The 20,026-nt window shown below is 38.9% G+C and overlaps 1 protein-coding gene across 1 annotated transcript in view; it reads left to right on the top strand.

Annotated features, from left to right (window-relative positions):
* Positions 1-19,568, top strand: part of ASAH2 (N-acylsphingosine amidohydrolase 2) — a 65,182-nt gene extending 45,614 nt beyond the window's left edge. The window contains exons 16-20 of the mRNA XM_052661089.1: positions 5,492-5,587; positions 7,690-7,836; positions 13,825-13,884; positions 16,971-17,059; positions 19,376-19,568. Coding sequence (XP_052517049.1) covers positions 5,492-5,587; positions 7,690-7,836; positions 13,825-13,884; positions 16,971-17,059; positions 19,376-19,568 — 585 coding nt within the window. The remainder of the gene's footprint in view (positions 1-5,491; positions 5,588-7,689; positions 7,837-13,824; positions 13,885-16,970; positions 17,060-19,375) is intronic.
* The last annotated feature ends 458 nt before the right edge of the window (positions 19,569-20,026 follow it).

The raw sequence follows: 20,026 nt of genomic DNA, 5'->3' as shown, positions 1-20,026 counted from the left end.
CTTAGCTGGGATAAATTTAGATGAGAATAATAAGTTAGATGAGAATAATTCCATTTTTGCCTTTATCTGCAACTGTAATTTAGCATTATAGTAAAGTAATGCTCAAAATTCTCCAAGCCAGGCTTCAGCAATATATGAACCGTGAACTTCCAGTAGTTCAAGCTGGTTTTAGGAAAGGCAGAGAAACCAGAGATCAAATTGCCAATATCTGCTGGATCATCGAAAAAGCAAGAGAGTTTCAGAAAAACATCTCTTTCTGCTTTATTGACTATGCCAAAGCCTTGGACTGTGTGGATCACAATAAACTGTGGAAAATTCTGAAGGAGATGGAAATACCAGACCACCTGACCTGCCTCTTGAGAAACCTATATGCAGGCCAGGAAGCAACAGTTAGAACTGGACATGGAACAACAGGCTGGTTCCAAATAGGAAAAGGAGTGTGTCAAGGCTGTATACTGTCACCCTGCTTTTTTAGCTTATATGCAGAGTACATCATGAGAAACGCTGGGCTGGATGAAGCACAAGCTGGAATCAAGATTACTGGGAGAAATTTCAATAACCTCAGATATGCAGATGACATATGGCAGAAAGTGAAGAGGAACTAAAAAGCCCCTTGATGAAAGTGAAAGAGGAGAGTGAAAAAGTTGCCTTAAAGCTCAACATTCAGAAAACGAAGATCATGACATCTGGTCCCATCACTTCATGGGAAATAGATGGGGAAACAGTGGAAACAGTGGCTGACTTTATTTTTGGGGGCTCTAAGATCACTGCAAATGGTGATTGCAGCCATGAAATTAAAAGATGCTTACTCCTTGGAAGGAAAGTTATGACCAACCTTGACAGCATATTAAAAAGTAGAGACATCACTTTGTCAACAAATGTCCGTCTAGTCAAGGCTATGGTTATTCCAGTGGTCATGTATGGATGTGAGAGTTGGACTATAAACAAAGCTGAGCACCGAAGAATTGGTGCTTTTGAACTGTGGTGTTGGAGAAGACTCTTGAGAGTCCCTTGGACTGCAAGGAGATCCAACCAGTCCATCCTAAAGGAGATCAGTTCTGGGTGTTCATTGGAAGGACTGATGTTGAAACTGAAACTCCAATACTTTGGCCACCTGATGTGAAGATCTGACTCATTTGAAAAGACCCTGATGCTGGGAAAGATTGAGGGCAGGAGAAGGGGACAAGAGAGGATGAGATGGTTGGATGGCATCACTGATTCAATGTACATGAGTTGGGTAGACTCCAGCAGTTGGTGATGGATAGGGAAGCCTGGTGTGCTGCAGTTCATGGGGTTGCAAAGATTCGGACATGAGTGAGCGACTGAACTGAACTGAGGAAATGGCAACCCACTCCAGTGTTCTTGCCTGGAAAATTCCATGGACTGAGGAGCCTGATGGGCTATAGCCCATGGTGTTGCAAAGAGTCAGACATGACTGAGCACGCTCACATGTTATTGAGCACTTCTTTCAATTATGAATGTAGGCAACAGATGACAGTAACATTATCAGTACTATGATTTTTGTCATCAATAGGAATAGGAACCAAGAATATTTTTGTATCACACCTAGTCACCACATACATGGAACTATCTTTTATTCTCATTGAAAGTGAAAGTCACTCAGTTGTGTGTGACTCTTTGCAACACCATGGACTATACAGCCCATGGAATTCTCCTGGCCAGAATACTGGAGTGGGTAGCCGTTCCCTTCTCCAGGGGATCTTCCCAACCCAGGGATCAAACCCAGGTCTCCCACATTGTAGGTAGATTCATTACCAGCTGAACCACCAGGGAAGTCTTTTATTCTCATTGCTATTTTAAAATCAGAGAGCTAAGAACAAATAATTTCACAATTTGTATGGGAATACAAAAAACCTCGAATAGCCAAAGCAATCTTGGGAAAGAAGAATGGAACTGGAGGAATCAACCTGCCTGACTTCAGGCTCTACTACAAAGCCACAGTCATCAAGACAGTATGGTACTGGCACAAAGACAGAAATATAGATCAATGGAACAAAGTAGAAAGCCCGGAGATAAATCCATGCACCTATGGACATCTTATCTTCGACAAAGGAGGCAAGAATATACAATGGATTAAAGAGAATCTCTTTAACAAGTGGTGCTGGGAAAACTGGTCAACCACTTGTAAAAGAATGAAACTAGATCACTTTCTAACACTGCACACAAAAATAAACTCAAAATGGATTAAAGATCTAAACGTAAGACCAGAAACTATAAAGCTCCTAGAGGAGAACAGAGGCAAAACACTCTCTGACATAAATCACAGCAGGACCCTCTATGACCCACCTCCCAGAATATTGGAAATAAAAGCAAAATTAAACAAATGGGACCTAATTAAACTTAAAAGCTTCTGCACAACAAAGGAAACTATAAGCAAGGTGAAAAGACAGCCTTCAGAATGGGAGAAAATAATAGCAAATGAAGCAGCTGACAAACAACTAATCTCAAAAATATACAAGCAACTCCTGCAGCTCAACTCCAGAAAAATAAACGACCCAATCAAAAATGGGCCAAAGAACTAAATAGACATTTCTCCAAAGAAGACATACAGATGGCTAACAAACACATGAAAAGATGCTCAACATCACTCATTATCAGAGAAATGCAAATCAAAACCACAATGAGGTATCATTTCACGCCAGTCAGAATGGCTGCGATCCAAAAGTCTACAAGCAATAAATGCTGGAGAGGGTGTGGAGAAAAGGGAACCCTCCTACACTGTTGGTGGGAGTGCAAACTAGTACAGCCACTATGGAGAACAGTGTGGAGATTCCTTAAACAATTGCAAATAGAACTGCCTTATGACCCAGCAATGCCACTGCTGGGCATACACACTGAGGAAACCAGAACTGAAAGGGACACATGTACCCCAATGTTCATTGCAGCACTGTTTATAATAGCCAGGACATGGAAGCAACCTAGATGTCCATCAGCAGATGAATGGATAAGAAAGCTGTGGTACATATACACAATGGAGTATTACTCAGCCATTGAAAAGAATGCATTTGAATCAGTTCTAATGAGGTGGATGAAACTGGAGCCGATTATACAGAGTGAAGTAAGCCAGAAAGAAAAACACCAATACAGCATACTAATGCATATATATGGAATTTAGAAAGGTGGTAACGATAACCCTGTATATGAGACAGCAAAAGAGACACAGATGTATAGAACAGTCTTTTGGACTCTGTGGGAGAGGGAGAGGGTGGGATGATTTGGGAGAATGGCATTGAAACATGTATGATATCGTATATGAAACGAATCACCAGTGGGTTCAATGCATGATATTGGATGCTTGGGGCTGGTGCACTGGGATGACCCAGAGGGATGGTATGGGGAGTGAGGAGGAAAGGGGGTTCAGGGTGGGGAATACATGTATACCTGTGGCAGATTCATGCTGGTGTATGACAAAACCAATACAATATTGTAAAGTAATTAACCCCCAATTAAAATAAATAAATTTATATTAAAAAAAAATAAAATCACAGTAGTTATTAGATCTCCTACAAGATCTTGTTATTCAAGGGCATCACATAGAAACACAAACATTGCTCTGTCACAAAGCTAGTTTATTATTTGATTTCATTTAATGGGTTTCCTTTGTCTACCCATGTATTTTATTTTATGTGTTTAGAAACATTACTCTTAGTGGGGTCCATTGCCTCAACAGTCTGCCAAAGGAGACCATGGTACAAATAGTTAGAAACTCCTACTAGCTTGTCTCCTGGTTAGGGACATGCAAAAATTAGTATTAATTAATTAATTGATTGATTCACTCATTCATTCAACAGAGGTGTTTTGTGACAGATACTGTATTAGCCACTATCTGGGCATGACAATGGTTATGAATCTGCTCCTGCCCTCAAGCCCACTAGAATTTATGGGTCAGTAAAAGACATAAAAGACATAGAAGAAAGCAGATGATTCCATTTCTGTGAAAGAGATGCACAAGGTGTTATGAAGGCAAAGAGAAAGAGCATCAGTTAAGAGTGGGTGTTTGACATTGGGGACTGGCAAATTTTCATGAAGATATAGTGTTTGTCCAAGTTCCGAGAATGAGTAAGGACTGATTAAGCAAATATAATGAAAGTTAATGGAAGGTGTTCCATATTGAGGGAGTTACATATGCAAAGGCCTGGTTGCACAGAGGTTAAAGAGTCTGCCTGCAATGCGGGAGACCTGGGTTGGGAAGACCCCCTGGAGAAGGGAATGGCAACCCACTCCAGTATTCTTGCCTGGAGAATCCCATGGATGGAGGAGCCTGGTGGGCTACAGTCCACGGGGTCGCAAAGAGTTGGACACGATTGAGTGACTTTACTTCTCTTCACTTCTTCACTTCCAGAGGGGGAGGCTTAGTATATTTAAGGGGCTGTACTTAGCTGAATACCCTGGGATAAACATGAGGAGGGTAGTGAGATGGGCTAAAGTGGGAGGCAGGGGTTAGTTAATGGAGAATCTTCTGTGCTATGACACAGAGCTCTGACTCAATAAGGAGGATTTTAGGTCACTGTAGTCAAATTCAAAGGAAGGAATGCTCTGATTTAGACAGCTCACTAGGATGGCAGTGTAGAAAATGATTGGAAGGGCAAGTGTGGAGGCACAGAACTGTGGAGGCAGAGAACTAACTGATGAAGAAGCTGTAGTTATGATCTGGGTGAGAGCGAAGGGTTTGGCCAAGGTTAAAGCAGTAAAGAAAGAGGAAAATGAAAGAACTCAAGAGGCTTTTAAGGAATGATGACTTGGAGACTTATAGGGTGACTGCCAGACGATCCTGGCATAGGCTTCACTGAGATGAAGAATGTTGCAGGGAAAGCGGATATATTTGGAGGGATACGTTCCATGTTAGATTTGATGAATTGAAGGTTTCTGTGAATAACCAAATCTTTGGACCGCAGGTGAAAGGAGATGTATTTGGTTTTATTTTATAGTTCTGTGATGGTTAAGTGGGCTCCCCAGGTGGCTCAGTGGTAAACAATCTGTCTGCTATTGCAGGAAATGTGGGTCCAATCCCTGGGTCAGAAAGATCCCCTGGAGAAGGAAATGGAAACCCACTCCTGTATTCTTGCCTGGGAAATCCCAGGGACAGAGGAGCCTGGAAGGCTACAATCCATGGGGTCGCAAAAGAGTCAGACATGACCTAGCAACTAAACAACAAGAAGGATGGGTTAAATGTCCTTTTCCAGACAGTTCTATAACCATCCAATTTATTCAGGATGGTTTCTTTCAAATAAAATGGATTGACTGTCCAAATGGCATGTGCCAAGAGAATTCATTGCCTTTAATAAATGGTTGATGGGAACCATTCACTTCAGCTGGTAAATGGAAATGCTCACCTTCCTTTGTCATAATTAGTTTTGAATGATGTCAGTTTGGATTATGCAAGATATACAATCATCGCCTGTCACTAAAATGCAAGAAATGGATCGAACTATGCAGAATGGTGTGCAACTCTGCTCTGCCTCTCCTGCAGGCTCAGCGGTACGAGGCAGCATCCACAATTTATGGACCACATACTCTGTCTGCGTACATCCAGCTTTTCAGAGTCCTTGCTAAGGCCATTGCTACGGTAATCAAAAATTGTATGTTTGTATGTCTCAGGAGTGGGGAGATGAAGAGGAAAGCAAAAAAGACCTTCGCTTTGAGTGTTCAGTTCCTTTAAAAATCTTTATATTTAAAAATATTATAGCTGTGAGGTATCTTTTAAAATTGAAACCGATAAAATGAATTCAGAGTCAGTTAGTCATCTTTTGGTGGTGACCACTTTTTTCACATATATTATCTTATATTATTCTTGCAATCATCGTGTGAAGTATACAGTCATCATTTTCCCCCATTTTTCAGATGAGCAAATAGGTTCAGAGATGAGAATGATCAAGTTTGCTATAACTGAGAGTTGAACCAGTGCTCCCTAATCCTGGTCAGTTTCTCTCCAATTGCTTCATGAATTGAGTGGTTTATCAATTCTGACATGCCCATTTTCTTTATTAGAACATCTCTGAAATTGGGATGTATCTTCCAATCAAAGGAATCGTACAATTATACATCAGCATGTTTTTACTTTCTTGGTGGTTCAAAAATAATAATAGTTATTGGAATCAATAGAGCCTTGGATTTGATAAAGTATAAGAGTTGTCTTCAACTGTACATATACATTGTATCTACCTAAAATATGTACACCTAAATGAGTTTATTTAAAGAAACAACACTCGTGTAAATCTTACCTCTGGTATATAGTTTATATACAAAGGTGCATTCTGGTGGCAGAAGATTAGTCAATATGCAGGATAATGACTCTAAGATAATAAATGATCCTTGTATAATACCACATAAGCCCCAAAAAGCGTTTTGAAGCATAGCCAAGACAATAAAACCTTTTCAATGAAAAAGCTTGGATATATCAAATTGAAACAAAACTGCTATTTCTGTAGGTCAAAACAGTGAAGTATTGGAAATTTCATATGCCTCCACCTGATTAGCTATTGACTGTGTATTTGAAATCTCAGTAGAAGGAATCTATTTAAAGTATATAGGGTTGGCCAAAAAGTTCATTCAGGTTTTTTGTAATGTCTTATGGAAAAACCTGAATAAACTTATTAGCCAACCCAGTATCTTAATTACCTGATTATTGTTTTATCATAATATGCCTTTCAATTTTAGATCTGATACTTGCTTTTCAATTATTTTTAGTTTTTATCATAAAACCTGTACCTATTTGTAGAATATTCAGATTATAAAGATATGTATAAACCTATAAGCTATCTCTAGAGATAACCACTGTTTAACTTTCATGCAATTACAGGTTTATAGCTCTTCCCATAGAAATAGAGGCATCAAATTTTATAGTGATATTTAGGAAGTGTGATTCACTTTGCAGAAAGTTGCTTCAGAATTTTATGGTTATGTGTCTAAGAATATCTCTGTGATCTTGGGCCAAAAATACCACTGAGTGTCTGCAAACTTATTTTCCCATTTGCAAAATGGGAATGATAATGAGTAGATTATATGGCTGGTGTAAAGATTAAGTATATAGAGCAAGGATTAAAGTATATTAAATACATATGAGGGGCTATTTAAAGTTTGAGATTAGAATTCTGATGGCACTATTAAAGGTGACACATTTTATGGGAAACATGGATTAAACTGGGCATATTGTCAGCTGATCTTAACTTTTAAATTAAAACTATATTTGTTATATTCATTAATTAGCACAAAGAAGGAGTTAGGAAAATACTTGCTAGTGACTTTGGATAAGAGAGACTTAACACTTTTTGAACATTTAAAAGAATAATTACAATGTCACGTTACAGAGGCTGACCATGTGTTCCTATTCAGAGTCATACACGTAAAGAATGGTTGTCCGAGTCTAAACTCATGTAGCATGATTCCGAGCTTACACTCAGATTATACTGATGAGGGAGGTTAAAGTGTTTCCTGTGACCGAAATGTTCTTCTGTCACAAAAGTTAAAATTAAGGACATCTAGGCTCCAATTTCAGCAAAGTTACCCTCATATTTTGTTACAGTTGTTAGCTCTTGGGAAGAGAGAGAAAAAGTGAAAGTGAAAGTGTGTGTGTGTGTTCCAGTGAAGACATTTTGAGGGGGATGTGGTCAGGGGAAAAGGTCTCTACTCTACATTGTACGCCTCTTAAACAAATGCTCTCTGTTCTAGGATACTGTAGCCAATCTGAGCAGTGGTCCAGAGCCTCCGTTTTTTGAACAACTGATGTCTCCATTAATTCCAGATATTGTGGATAGAGCGCCTGCAGGCACAACTTTTGGGGATATCCTGCTGCCAGCGAACGCTACATACAGAGTGGTAAGACTTGGAAAAGGATGTTGGGATCCTTATGAAGCCTATATTTGAAGATGGGGGGAAGATGTTGTTTAAAAGTCACTACCTGCCTTGAATCATGCCACAGACCAGTTGTTAGCAATGATTTTGAAAATTGTTCTTATCTCTGCAGAGGCTCTGCAAACATGAGAATGGGGAAGTATTTGTTTTTCAGATGGCAATTTTGGAAAAATTGAATTTCTAAAATTCAAATTGTTCCTTTTTTTTTTTTTTAAAGATAGACATGGAACCATTCATTGCAGCATAGAAAAGTGGTTTCTTAAATCAAGGGTGGGAAAACACATAGAAATGAAGCAGGTTTTCTACCACTAGTGCTTTTATAGATCTTGTTTCTTATAACTTTGCTAAATGATTTATTAGTTTCAATAGATTTTCTTTGGTGTGGATTCCTTAGAAATGTCTATGTGTAGTAGACATAAAAGCAGGTTTACTTCTTTTTTAGTTTCTTTCCTGGATACCTTTTATTTCTTTCCTTATTGCATTGGCTAGAGTCTCCAATGCAATTTTGAAAAGAAGTTGTAAGAAGGACACCCTTATCTTGTTTCTAATCTTAGGAGGAAAAGTATTCAGTTATTAAGTATAATGTTTTCATCAGAATTTCTGTAGATGCCCTTTGTTAGGTTAAAAAATTCCCTTCTATGTCTACTTTGTTGAGAGTTTTTATGAAGAAATGGTGTTGACTTTTTTCCAAATGCTTTTCTGTGTCTACTGAGATGATCATGTGGCTTTTGTTTTTTATCTATTAATAGGGTGTATTTTATTAGTTGATTTTCACATATTAAATAAATACCCTTTAGTCATGGTATACAATACTTTTTAGATGTTGTTAAATTTGGGCTTCCCTTGTAGCTCAGTCGGTAAAGAATCTGCCTGCAATGCAGGAGACCCAGGTTCCATGCCTGGGTGGAGAAGATCCCCTGGAGAAGGAAATGGCAACCCACTGCAGTTATCTTTGCCTGGAAAATCCCATGGACAGAGAGGCCTGGTGGGCTGCGGTCTACAGGGTCACAAAGAGTCGGGCACAACTGAGCAACTAATGCTTCACAACTAACACTTCACAAATTTGGTTTGCTAATATCTTTCTAAAGAGTTTCGTACTCATGTTTATGAGGGGCATCTGTAGTCTTCTTTTCACGTGTTGTCTGCTCTTGCTATCAGGGTAATCCTGGTATCGGAGGAGGAGTAGGAAGTGTTTCCTCTCATATTCTGAAAATGTATGCAGAAGATTAATATGATTTTTTCTTTAAATATTGGATCCGATTTACCAGCAAAGTCATTTAAATTTGGGTTTCTCTTTATGGCAAAAATTTAAATCAGTAATTCAATTTCTTTACTCAATGTAGGCATATTTAGATGTTCTATTTTTTCTTGGGTCAGTTGTATGTCTTTCTAGCAGTTTAATTTGTCTTTAGGAATTTTCCCATTTCTTTTAATTGTCTGATGTGTTGGGATAAACTTGTTCATAGCATTCCCTTATAATTCGTTTAATTCCTGTAAGGTCGGTAATGATGTCCCCTCTTTCTTCCTGGTTTTGCAGACTTGTGTTTTCAAAGAGCCATCTTTTGCTTCATAGATTTTATCTGTTGTTTTTCCATTTCGTTGATTTTTGCTCCAGTGTTTAATTTCCTTCCTTCTGCTGGCTTTGATTTTATTTTGCACTTCTTCTCATTTCTTAAGGTGGATGCTTAGGTTATTTTTATGTGTAGTGTTCTTTTATAAATTTCTCTGTTGGTTTTTTACTATGTATATTTTTAACTATTTACCTGATATTAGGGACTTGGAAAAGAACTCTCTTTCTGCTCTTAACCTTCCACTCTCAATACTTCTGACAGCAATTGTGTGGAGGTTCCCCCCACAGTAATTGTGTGGAGGTTATCCTATTTCCTGTGGACACCAATCTGATGCCCTATAATTCAATTCTGATGTTATTTACTTGGAGGTAAGGGCTCAGTGGGCTTCCCTGTTGGCTCGGATAGTGAAGAATCTGCCTGCACTGCAGGAGACCCGGGTTCGATCCCTGGGTTGGGAAGAGTGCCTAGAGAAGGGAATGGCTACCCCATTCCAGTATTCCTGCCCGGAGAATCCAATGGACAGAGGAGCTTCAGTCCATGGGGTTGCAGAGTTGGACCCATCTGAGCTACTAACACTTTCACTGTTTTTTTTTTTTTTTTTCCCCATAAAGGCTCAGTTCCACAAGACAACACCCTCTCTTCCCACCTCATTCTCCCCATACATACATATTTCAGACACCAGTGGTAAATCCAAGTTGTCACCTATGCGTCTAACAGCCTGGTTATAAATTGAGGATGCTCTGGCTATAAATTGGAGATCCTCCAGGTTTAATAACTTGCTAGAACAGCTCACAGAACTTTGGAAAACAGTCTACTTACTAGATCACTAGCTGATTATAAAAAAGATACAACTCAGGAACAACCCATGGAAGAGATGCGTAGAGCAAGGTATAGGGGAAGGAACGCAGAGCTTCTCCAGGCGTTCCACCTTCCAGACTCTCTGTGTGTTCAGCAGTCTGGAAGCTCTCTGAGTCCCATGCTTCAGGGACTTCTGTGGAGGCTCCCTTACCTGGGCACGGTTGATTAAGTCGTTGGCCAGGGGTGGTTCACTCGCCCCCTAGCTCCTTTCTCTCCCCGGAGCTCAGGGAGCTTGAGTTGAAAGTTCTGACTCTCTGATCACATGGTTTGTTCCCCTGACAACTAACCCCCGTTCTGCGGTCATACAGAAGCCCCCAGCCCCCAGTCATCATATTTCCATCCAGAAAGACACTTTAGTAGAGATTTTATCCCCACTCTGGTTGAACTGTAGTAACACAGAGGATGAGCACAACCCTGGTAAGAAAACCAAAAACGTGTACTGTGCTTACCCGAAGTTTAGTTGTTTTAATGAATAAACATTTCTCAGTTTGCAGTTATTTGAAGTGCCCAAATGGTTGTTTTTAGAGTTACATGTGATCCAGCAGTCCCACTTCGGGAGTATATCCAGAGGAAACTCTGATTTGAAAGATACATGCACCCCAATGTTCATAGCAGCACTGTTTACAATGGCTAAGGCATGGAAGCAACCTAAATGTCCTTCAACAAATGAAAGGGTAAAGAAGATGTGGTGTATATAATATCAGCCATGAAAGAGGAGGAAACAATGCCATGTGCAGCAGCAGGGATGGACCCAGAGCTTATCACACTAAGTGAAACAAATGTCATATGGTATCACTTACACATGGAATCTAAAATATGATACAAGCAAGCTTACTTACAAAACAGAAACAGACTCATAGCCATAGAAAATAAACTTTGGGGTGCCAAAGGGAAAAGGGTTGGGGGGGGAATAAGGAATTTGTGATTAGCAGATGCAAACTACTATGTAGAAAATAAACAATAATTTCCACTGTACAGCACAGGGAACTATATTCAATATCTTTTAATAACCTATAATAAACTAAAATGAAAGTGAATATGAAAAAATATATAATTGATCCCTGTATACCAGAAATGAATATAACATTGTAAACCAACTATATTTAAAAAAATAAAATAAAATTTAAAAGTGGTTATTTTTGACAGTTTTGTCAAAATACATAGTGGCTTTTCAGGGAAAGGACATACTGACCTCCTCATGCTATCATGTGAGAAAGTTCAGTCGCTCAGTTGTTTCCGACTGTTTGTGACCCCATGAATTGCAGCATGCCAGGCCTCCCTGTCCATCACCAACTCCTAGAATTCACCCAAACTCATGTCCGTCAAGTCAGTGATGCCATCCAGCCATCTCATCCTCTGTCATCCCCTTCTCCTCCTGCCCCCAATCCCTCTCAGCATCAGAGTCTTTTCCAATGTGTCAACTCTTTGCATGAGGTGGCCAAAGTATTGCAGTTTCAGCTTTAGCATCAGTCCTTCCAAAGAACATCCAGAACTGATCTCCTTTAGGATGGACTGGTTGGATCTCCTTGCACTCCAAGGGACTCTCAAGAGTCTTCTCCAACACCGCAGTTCAAAAGCATCAATTCTTCGGCGCTCAGCTTTCTTCATAGTCCAAATTTCACATCCATACATGACTACTGGAAAAACCATAGCCTTGACTAGATGGACCTTTGTTGGCAAAGTAATGTCTCTGCTTTTCAATATGCTGTCTAGGTTGGTCATAACTTCTTTTTTCTTTTTTTCCTTTGTTGATAATCCCCATAGTCTCTTTTTTAAAAAAATATAAATTTATTTATTTTAATTGGAGGTTAATTACTTTACAATATTGTATTGGTTTTGCCATACATCAACATGAATCTGCCACAGGTATACACGTGTTCCCCATCCTGAACCCCCCTCCCTCCTCCCTCCCCATATCATCCTTCTGGGTCATCTCAGTGCACCAGCCCCAAGCATCCTGTATCATGCATTGAACCTGGACTGGCGACTCATTTCATACATGATATTATACATGTTTCAATGCCATTCTCCCAAATCATCCCACCCTCTCCCTCTCCCACAGAGTCCAAAAGACTGTTCTATACATTTGTGTCTCTTTTGCTGTCTCGCATAGAGGGTTATCATTACCATCTTTCTAAATTCCATATATATGCGTTAGTATACTGTATTGGTGTTTTTCTTTCTGGCTTACTTCACTCTGTATAATAGGCTCCAGTTTCATCTACCTCATTAGAACTGATTCAAATGTATTCTTTTTAATGGCTGAGTAATACCCCACTGTGTATATGTACCACAGCTTTCTTATCCATTCATCTGCTGATGGACATCTAGGTTGCTTCCATGTCCTGGCTATTATCAACAGTGCTGCAATGAACATTGGGGTACATGTGTCTCTTTCAATTCTGGTTTCCTCGGTGTGTATGCCCAGCAGTGGGATTGCTGGGTCGTATGGCAGTTCTATTTCCAGTTTTTAAAGGACTCTCCACACTGTTCTCCATAGTGGTAGTAGTAGTGTAGTAGTTTGCATTCCCACCAACAGTGTAGGTTCCCTTTTCTTCCAGCATTTATTGCTTGTAGACTTTTGGATCACAGACATTCTGACTGGAGTGAAATGGTACCTAATTGTGGTCATAACTTTCTTTCCAAGGAGTAAGTGTCTTTTAATTTCATGGCTGCTGTCACCATCTGCAGTGATTTTGGAGCCCCCCAAAATAAAGTCAGCCACTGTTTCCACTGTTTCCCCATCTATTTCCCATGAAGTGATAGGACCAGATGTCATGATCTTCGTTTTCTGAATGTTGAGCTTTAGGCCAACTTTTTCACTTCCTCTTTCACTTTTATCAAGAGGCTCTTTAGTTCCTCTTTACTTTCTGCCATAAGGGTGGTGTCATCTGCATATCTGAGGTTATTGATATTTCTCCCAGCAATCTTGATTCCAGCTTGTGTTTCTTCCAGTCCAGCGTTTCTCGTGATGTACTTTGCATATAAGTTAAATAAGCAGGGTGACAATATACAGCCTTGACACACTCCTTTTCCTATTTGGAACCAGTCTGTTGTTCCATGTCCAGTTCTAACTGTTGCTTCCTGACCTGCATACAGGTTTCTCAAGAGGCAGGTCAGGTGGTCTGGTATTCCCATCTCCTTCAGAATTTTCCACAGTTTATTGTGATCCACACAGTCAAAGGCTTTGGCATAGTCAATATTAGTAATTTCTATATCTTGAGGAATTTTTCCATTTCATTTCATCTAAGTTATTTGAATTTGTATATCTATATCTTCATCTATATCTGACTCTACCAAAAGCAAATTATTGATCCAAAATTCTGAAGTAATTTACTGGGTCCAAGTTCCTGTTCCCATTGTTACAAGGGTATGTTCTCTAATATTCTCAGAAGTTTCAATTAAATACAATACAATCACTATAGGTACCCAGACTCCTAGGAATGTTTCATAAATAATGGCCCAAATATGAGCATGGAAAAGTACTATTATTAGAACTCATGAAATCAGTTTTTATTTTCAGGGAGAAGTTGTTGAAGTTACCTTTGTAGGTGCTAACCCAAAGAATTCAGCAGAAAACCGGGTAAGCATTAATGATTCTTTTTACGAATTTAAGTCCAGTTCTTTAGCCTTTCACTTGCGTATCCCTCTGAAGATGAAAAGACAAAGATTAAATGTTCCAACTTGCTTTTCATCGTATTTTATAGGTGTGAAAATTTTCAGGGGGAACAGTTACTGTAGAGCTGGGTCTAAAAAGATAGACCGCAGGGAATATTTAATTGTCTCTACTTAGGACCTCTTATAGCACAATGCATAGAAAACTGCGTGGTCTCTTGAGATGATGTAGATTTGAATACAATTCCCATTTATGAATTCCAATTTTAAAACTACTGAATCTGGTAAGCTAATCCAAGGGCCAGTGTGAAGTGTATCTCTGGTTCCTTTTCACCGCTCTTTGGCTCCTCTCTCTTCTGCACTCCTGACTGTGGTCCTGCTTCCACTGTTGTGGAATGATCATGGATCCCCGAGCAGACACTCTAATGACTGGAGCCCTGGCCCACATGCTCTCCTTTTTCTTGCACTGGCCATTTCCCTACTCTTTGCTACTGGCACTAATAGACTGTTTATTTATTCATCTTGCAAAAGTGACATGAGAAATACAGATTCCATGTAAAAACAGACAGTACAGAAGCTCTTTAATAGACTGTGAAAACACCTCTTTTCATGAACATTTTTAGACGCAATCACAGTTACCAGTTTCTTACATATCATTTCATACTTCTTGTCATATATCTGTATTTATGTATATGATAAAGTATATAATATCTACAAATAAAATGAAGTAATTTTATTCCTTTGGAACTCCCTCGGAATGTTCTTATAACTACACAAGCAATAATTAGATATGTTCTATCTGTAAGATTTCAAACAATAAAGAAATATATAGAGGAAAAAGAAAATGGGTCCATGAAAGTGATTTCAAGGTGAGATTTTTTTCTGTGGCAGAGAATGCATTAACTCTATGGAAGAGTCATTCCTCCCAGAGCCCATTGTTGCTTATAATCCAAAATGCCTTTCTTTCAAGTGAGCCTTCCCATTTCTGTTTATTAAAATAGGATTCCTTTGATAAAAGTTGTGACAATGTGACATTATCAGATATTATATTGGGAAAGATTTTTCTACTGCTTGGATAGTCAACATGCACCTGTTTGAAATAATTTCTCTAGGCAGTCAAGTCATGCCAGAATATTTACATGTTTACAGCATTATTTTCTAAAGATATTAAAGTGTTGTAGCAAGAATGCAGGATTAGCTGTAACCTGACATCCTTAGGGTTGAGAAATACTATCATCATTGTTGCCTGGAGAAGCAGGAGACTAAATTACTTAAAGAACCATGAGAACAGAATTAATTCCTAAGGCTGTTTTGGGACTTGGCATAAAACAATTTCTGGTTCCCTTTACTATTAGTGATCATCACATCCTTACCACCATGTGTTGAATGCTTACTATGTGCAGGTACTAGGCTAAAGGCTTTATTTACATACATCATCACATGAATCTGTTTAATCCTCCCTTCTACTCAGTGAGATACATTTTATTATCTTTGTTTTACAGATGAATAAAGTGAGACTGGGAGAAATTAATTAACTTGCAGGAACTAATTGTGTATCTAGAAGAGAGTAAGTCTGGGAGGCGAGGAGAGGATGTTCACAGAGTTTGCATATTTGGCATCCTAGCCTTGTTCTCTGATCTGCACTCTAGACGTATACACTGGGGCCCTTCCTGTTTCCTTCTCCACTGAAGGCCTTCCCAGTGTCACTCTGCCCTAAATGGCCATGAACAATTCTCTTTTCAGGTCACTGTGGTTATGGAAACTTTTTTTTAAATTGAATATTATCCACTAGTTGAGTAATCGAGGCTTCCCTGGTAGCTCAGATGTAAAGAATCTGCCTTCAGTGCAAAGACCCAGGTTCAGTTCCTGGAGAATAAAACAGCAACCCATTCCAGAATTCTTGCCTAGAGAATCCCACGGATTCTCATGGAAGAACCTGGCAGGCTACAGTCAGTGGGGTCACAAAGAGTTAGACACGACTGAGTGAATAATTAAAGAAGAATTTTAAAGAATCCCATGGTCCAGCTAGCTATAAATAAGTGATTCATTCAGCAGAGTTTTATTTGAACACCTGTAAACGACAAGGTTGTAATGGATAAAGGTGAATTAGACACAAGTTCTGGCTTCCCAGGTGGCTCAGTGGCAAACAATCCATCTGTCAAGCAGGAGATACAACTTTGATCCCTGGCTTGGGAAGATCCCCTGGAGAAGGAAATGGCAACTCACTCCAGGAGTCTTGCCTGGGAAATCCCATGGACAGAGGAGCCTGGCGGGCTACATGGGGTCACAAAAGAGTCGGCTACGACTTTATCAACTAAACAACAACAACCTGAACTTAAGGGCCACGATCTAAAGATTTTTAAAGAAAATTGGAGATTCATGGTGCTTGTATGTTTTATTATTATATTATTTAAATATGTGCTTTATTTGAAGCTGAATTCTTGGTCTAAAACAAATTACTATGACCAATGTGGAAAATTTTATTTTCCACTGGGAAAATAAAATCTGCTTATGATGTGGTTTCTAGGCATCCATTATGACAAAATATAAGGATTGCTTTTAGCTCCCCAGGAGTAAGAAGATTTACATATGCTTTTCAATTCTTTCACTCAGACTAAGAACTCATTTACCTGGAGATGTAAAGATGAGAAAATTTCCCCATTTTTCCCTCCTAAATCTGGAGGTGACTAGAGAAGGTCTTAGAATACAGATCAATGAACGTGTCAGAAATGGTTTGCTGCCTTTTCTAAATCTTGTTTTATTTACTCTCTTCTTTGCTCTAATTTCCAAAATTTGCTGTCAGCTCTAAAATTGTTCTTCGTTCAATTTTCTAAAGAGAAGTCATGGTTTTTAATAGACTGGATGAGTTAACATTCTGAAGATATTGCATAGATTGTTAAGAGGAAAACCTGAGGATTTGTATGAAATTCTAATACATATACTCATCAGGTCTTGGGAGGTTAGCAGTGGTCAACAGGGGATTTGGGGGTTTCTACAGTTAGATTTCTTCTGTGACTGTGCAGTGTCTGATCACTTATATTAATTGCATTTCAGACACATCAGACCTTCCTCACTGTGGAGAAATATGAGGCCACATCAGCAACATGGCAGATAATACATAATGATGCCTCCTGGGAGACTCGGTGAGCATGTCTGTTGAATATTTTGTCTTTCAAGCCCTGAAAAGAGTTGGTTAGTAATGCAGAGAAGACAAATGGGAAGACTGGCTCAGTGCATGATATTAATGATATCAAATTCCTCAAAAGCCTTCTGGCTTTATTTAGTTGATTTATTAGATTTCATCTTGATCCTATTTTTCTACAAAACAATGTGCTGTGTGCATCTGTAAGATTAGGTGCTAATGAGGTTATGACCTCCATGCTTACAAATATCTGTTAGTTTTGTTTTTTCCCATGGTCACAGACATAACCCCTAAAAGCTAATTAGTCTTCCTGCAGGTTGCAAGGCCTCCTGGTGGAAGGTGTATGAGATAGTTCTGTGGAGCTTGATATTTCCCCTGAGATAATAATGAGTCTATACTTACCATCTGTTGCATGTTTGTATGTGGTCATTGGTTCTTGATTTGAATTACTAAAATACAATAAGCTTGAGTGTTTAATTCTTGCTGACCCAGTAGGAAAGGAATATGCTTATAGAGTTTCCTCAGAGAAACTTTTCTCTGTACTTTTTGTTATCAAATACCTGAGCTGAATAGATAATATGAAGATTTGAAAATATATTTGGAAATGTTTTCATTCCTATGTATATAAATTTTATTTTTTATTTTTTTTTAATTTTATTTAATTTTATTTTTTTTAATTTTAAAATCTTTAATTCTTACATGTGTTCCCAAACATGATTTTATACCACGGAACAGTAATATGGACGTGAGCAAAATTTTTGGTCATTTGGTCTAATTCAAATGACCTCAAACTAAGTGATTATTTATATGTTAGTTTGGTTTCCATGGTTAATGGAAAATAGAGATTTGACCTTACTGTGGCCTATTTGATAGCCTCCCAAAATTATGGGCATAATGTTTACTCTCTGATCTTTAGAACTCTATGTAATATTTAAACAAGTAATATGTGCATATTTATTGTTAAAATATGGTTATACAGGTAACAAAAAAGGATAATTTAGTTTCAAAAGCCTGAAGTCAGAATGGTAGTTAACACCAAGGAAACATAGTAGTCAGCCTTTTCGCAAGCAGCACTATCACCAGCAATTTTAGAGAACTCTGGACCTGTCACTGAGGAAACATAGGATGCTGAGCACACCCTTTCTGCCCAGGGGGCTTATCCTCTACATAACCAAGGGTATCAGTCAGTTTGCCCACTGTGCCTCTCTGTATTTAGTAGCTGACCTCCCTGCCATGATCTACAAGGAGCAACGTGATCTGATTCCATCTGATTCTGTCATCTCAACCATTCTGCCCTGATCCTGCTCGTGCTTTCGGTCTCTTGGCTGCACCGAGTTTGCTTCTGCTTCAGACACTTTGCCTTCTCTGTTCCTTCTTTCTAGAATGTTCTTCTACTAGACATGTGTGTGTTCAGTATAAAGGACATCTCCTTAGAGATACCTCTCTTACTTTCTTCATGTCACTTATCTTTTTAACTTTACTTTTAAATTATTTATTCTTTTTGGCTACTTTGGGTCTTCAATCGCTGCCCTCAGGCTTTCTCTAGTTGCAGCAAGCAAGAACTACACTTCATTGTGGTGCATGGCCCTCTCCTTGCAGTGGCTTCTCTTGTTGTGGACAGCACAGGCTCTAGGGCACATGGGCTCAGAAGTTGTGGTGCTCGGGCTTCGTTGCTCTGCGGCATGTGGGATCTACCCAGACCAGGGATGGAAATTATATCTCTTGCCTTGGCAGGTGGATTCTTAACCACTTGACCATGAGGGAAACCCCTCACATTTCCCTTTTAAAATTATTTGTTGGTTTGCTTTTTTATTGCTTTTTACTATGCTTGTCCTAATTTGGCCATAAGCTCTGTGAAACTTTGGACCATGTCTGTCTCGTTCACTACAGCATTCTCAGTACCTCTAGCATAGCGTCTGGCACATGAACTCATGAAATGCATATTTTGAACAACCGAATCTAGATGCAAAAAGTGTCAAGTTGAGGTAGAGGATGGCAAGGGCTGAAGGGCTGCTATAGCAGTTCTAAAGCAGGGGATATCTTTTGTTCTGAATATCGGGTAAGGCTGTCCTAGGATGGATAGAATTTAGGAGGTTAGGTAGAACAAGTAAAGATATTTCTACAAATGACTGTTTCTTGAAGATCTGCTTCTAGAAAGTATTTATCTCTGTTTTGTTCATTGCTATATTCTCAATATCTAGTAGAATGCCTTGCTTATTGTCAGTACTCTTTTAATATTCATTTATTGACTAATCGAACACTTTTTAATCACACATTTTTAAGAGTAAAATTGGGTTTGTTTGTTTCCTACCAACAGTTTCTATTGGCACAAAGGATTACTGGGTCTTAGCAATGCAACGATACAGTGGCACATTCCAGATACTGCCCAGCCTGGAACCTACAGGATAAAATACTTTGGACACAGTCGGAAGCAGGACTTACTCAAGCCCGCTATCCTACTTTCGTTTGAAAGCAGTCCCTCTGCTTTTGAAGTCATAACTACTTGGTGAAAAGTTGATAAAACATTTAAAGAGCAGCTGTACTCTGTATGATTTCTATGACTGATTTCATATGAATGTAATCTATTATGATGACTTCAGTAATTGTCCTTTGGGGACAGATAGTTTACAGCTAATGGGACAGGTATGTGTGTGTGTGTATGAGAGAGAGAAAGAAAGAGAGAGAGAGAGAGAGAGGTGTATCCTGTTTACCTTGCTATTGTAGCTTACTTTTACCTTATGGTTTCTGCCTAAAGCATAATTTCCCTTGGGGCCCTGTGGCTATTTTAAGAGACAGTTCTCATCAATATGGAGATGTTAGTGAGAGTGGTTGAAGATGTGTGAACAATGTTTAAACTATTTATTTATAGAAATTATGGAATGTTAGCACTTAAAAAGCTGAAAGATGTTATCTACTTGGATCCTTCATTTTATAAATGGAAAAATGAAGTTTTATGGACTTAAGATTA

Source organism: Budorcas taxicolor, chromosome 23, assembly GCF_023091745.1.
Source record: "Budorcas taxicolor isolate Tak-1 chromosome 23, Takin1.1, whole genome shotgun sequence".
Taxonomy (NCBI): domain Eukaryota; kingdom Metazoa; phylum Chordata; class Mammalia; order Artiodactyla; family Bovidae; genus Budorcas; species Budorcas taxicolor.
This window is presented reverse-complemented; position numbering and strand designations above follow the sequence as displayed.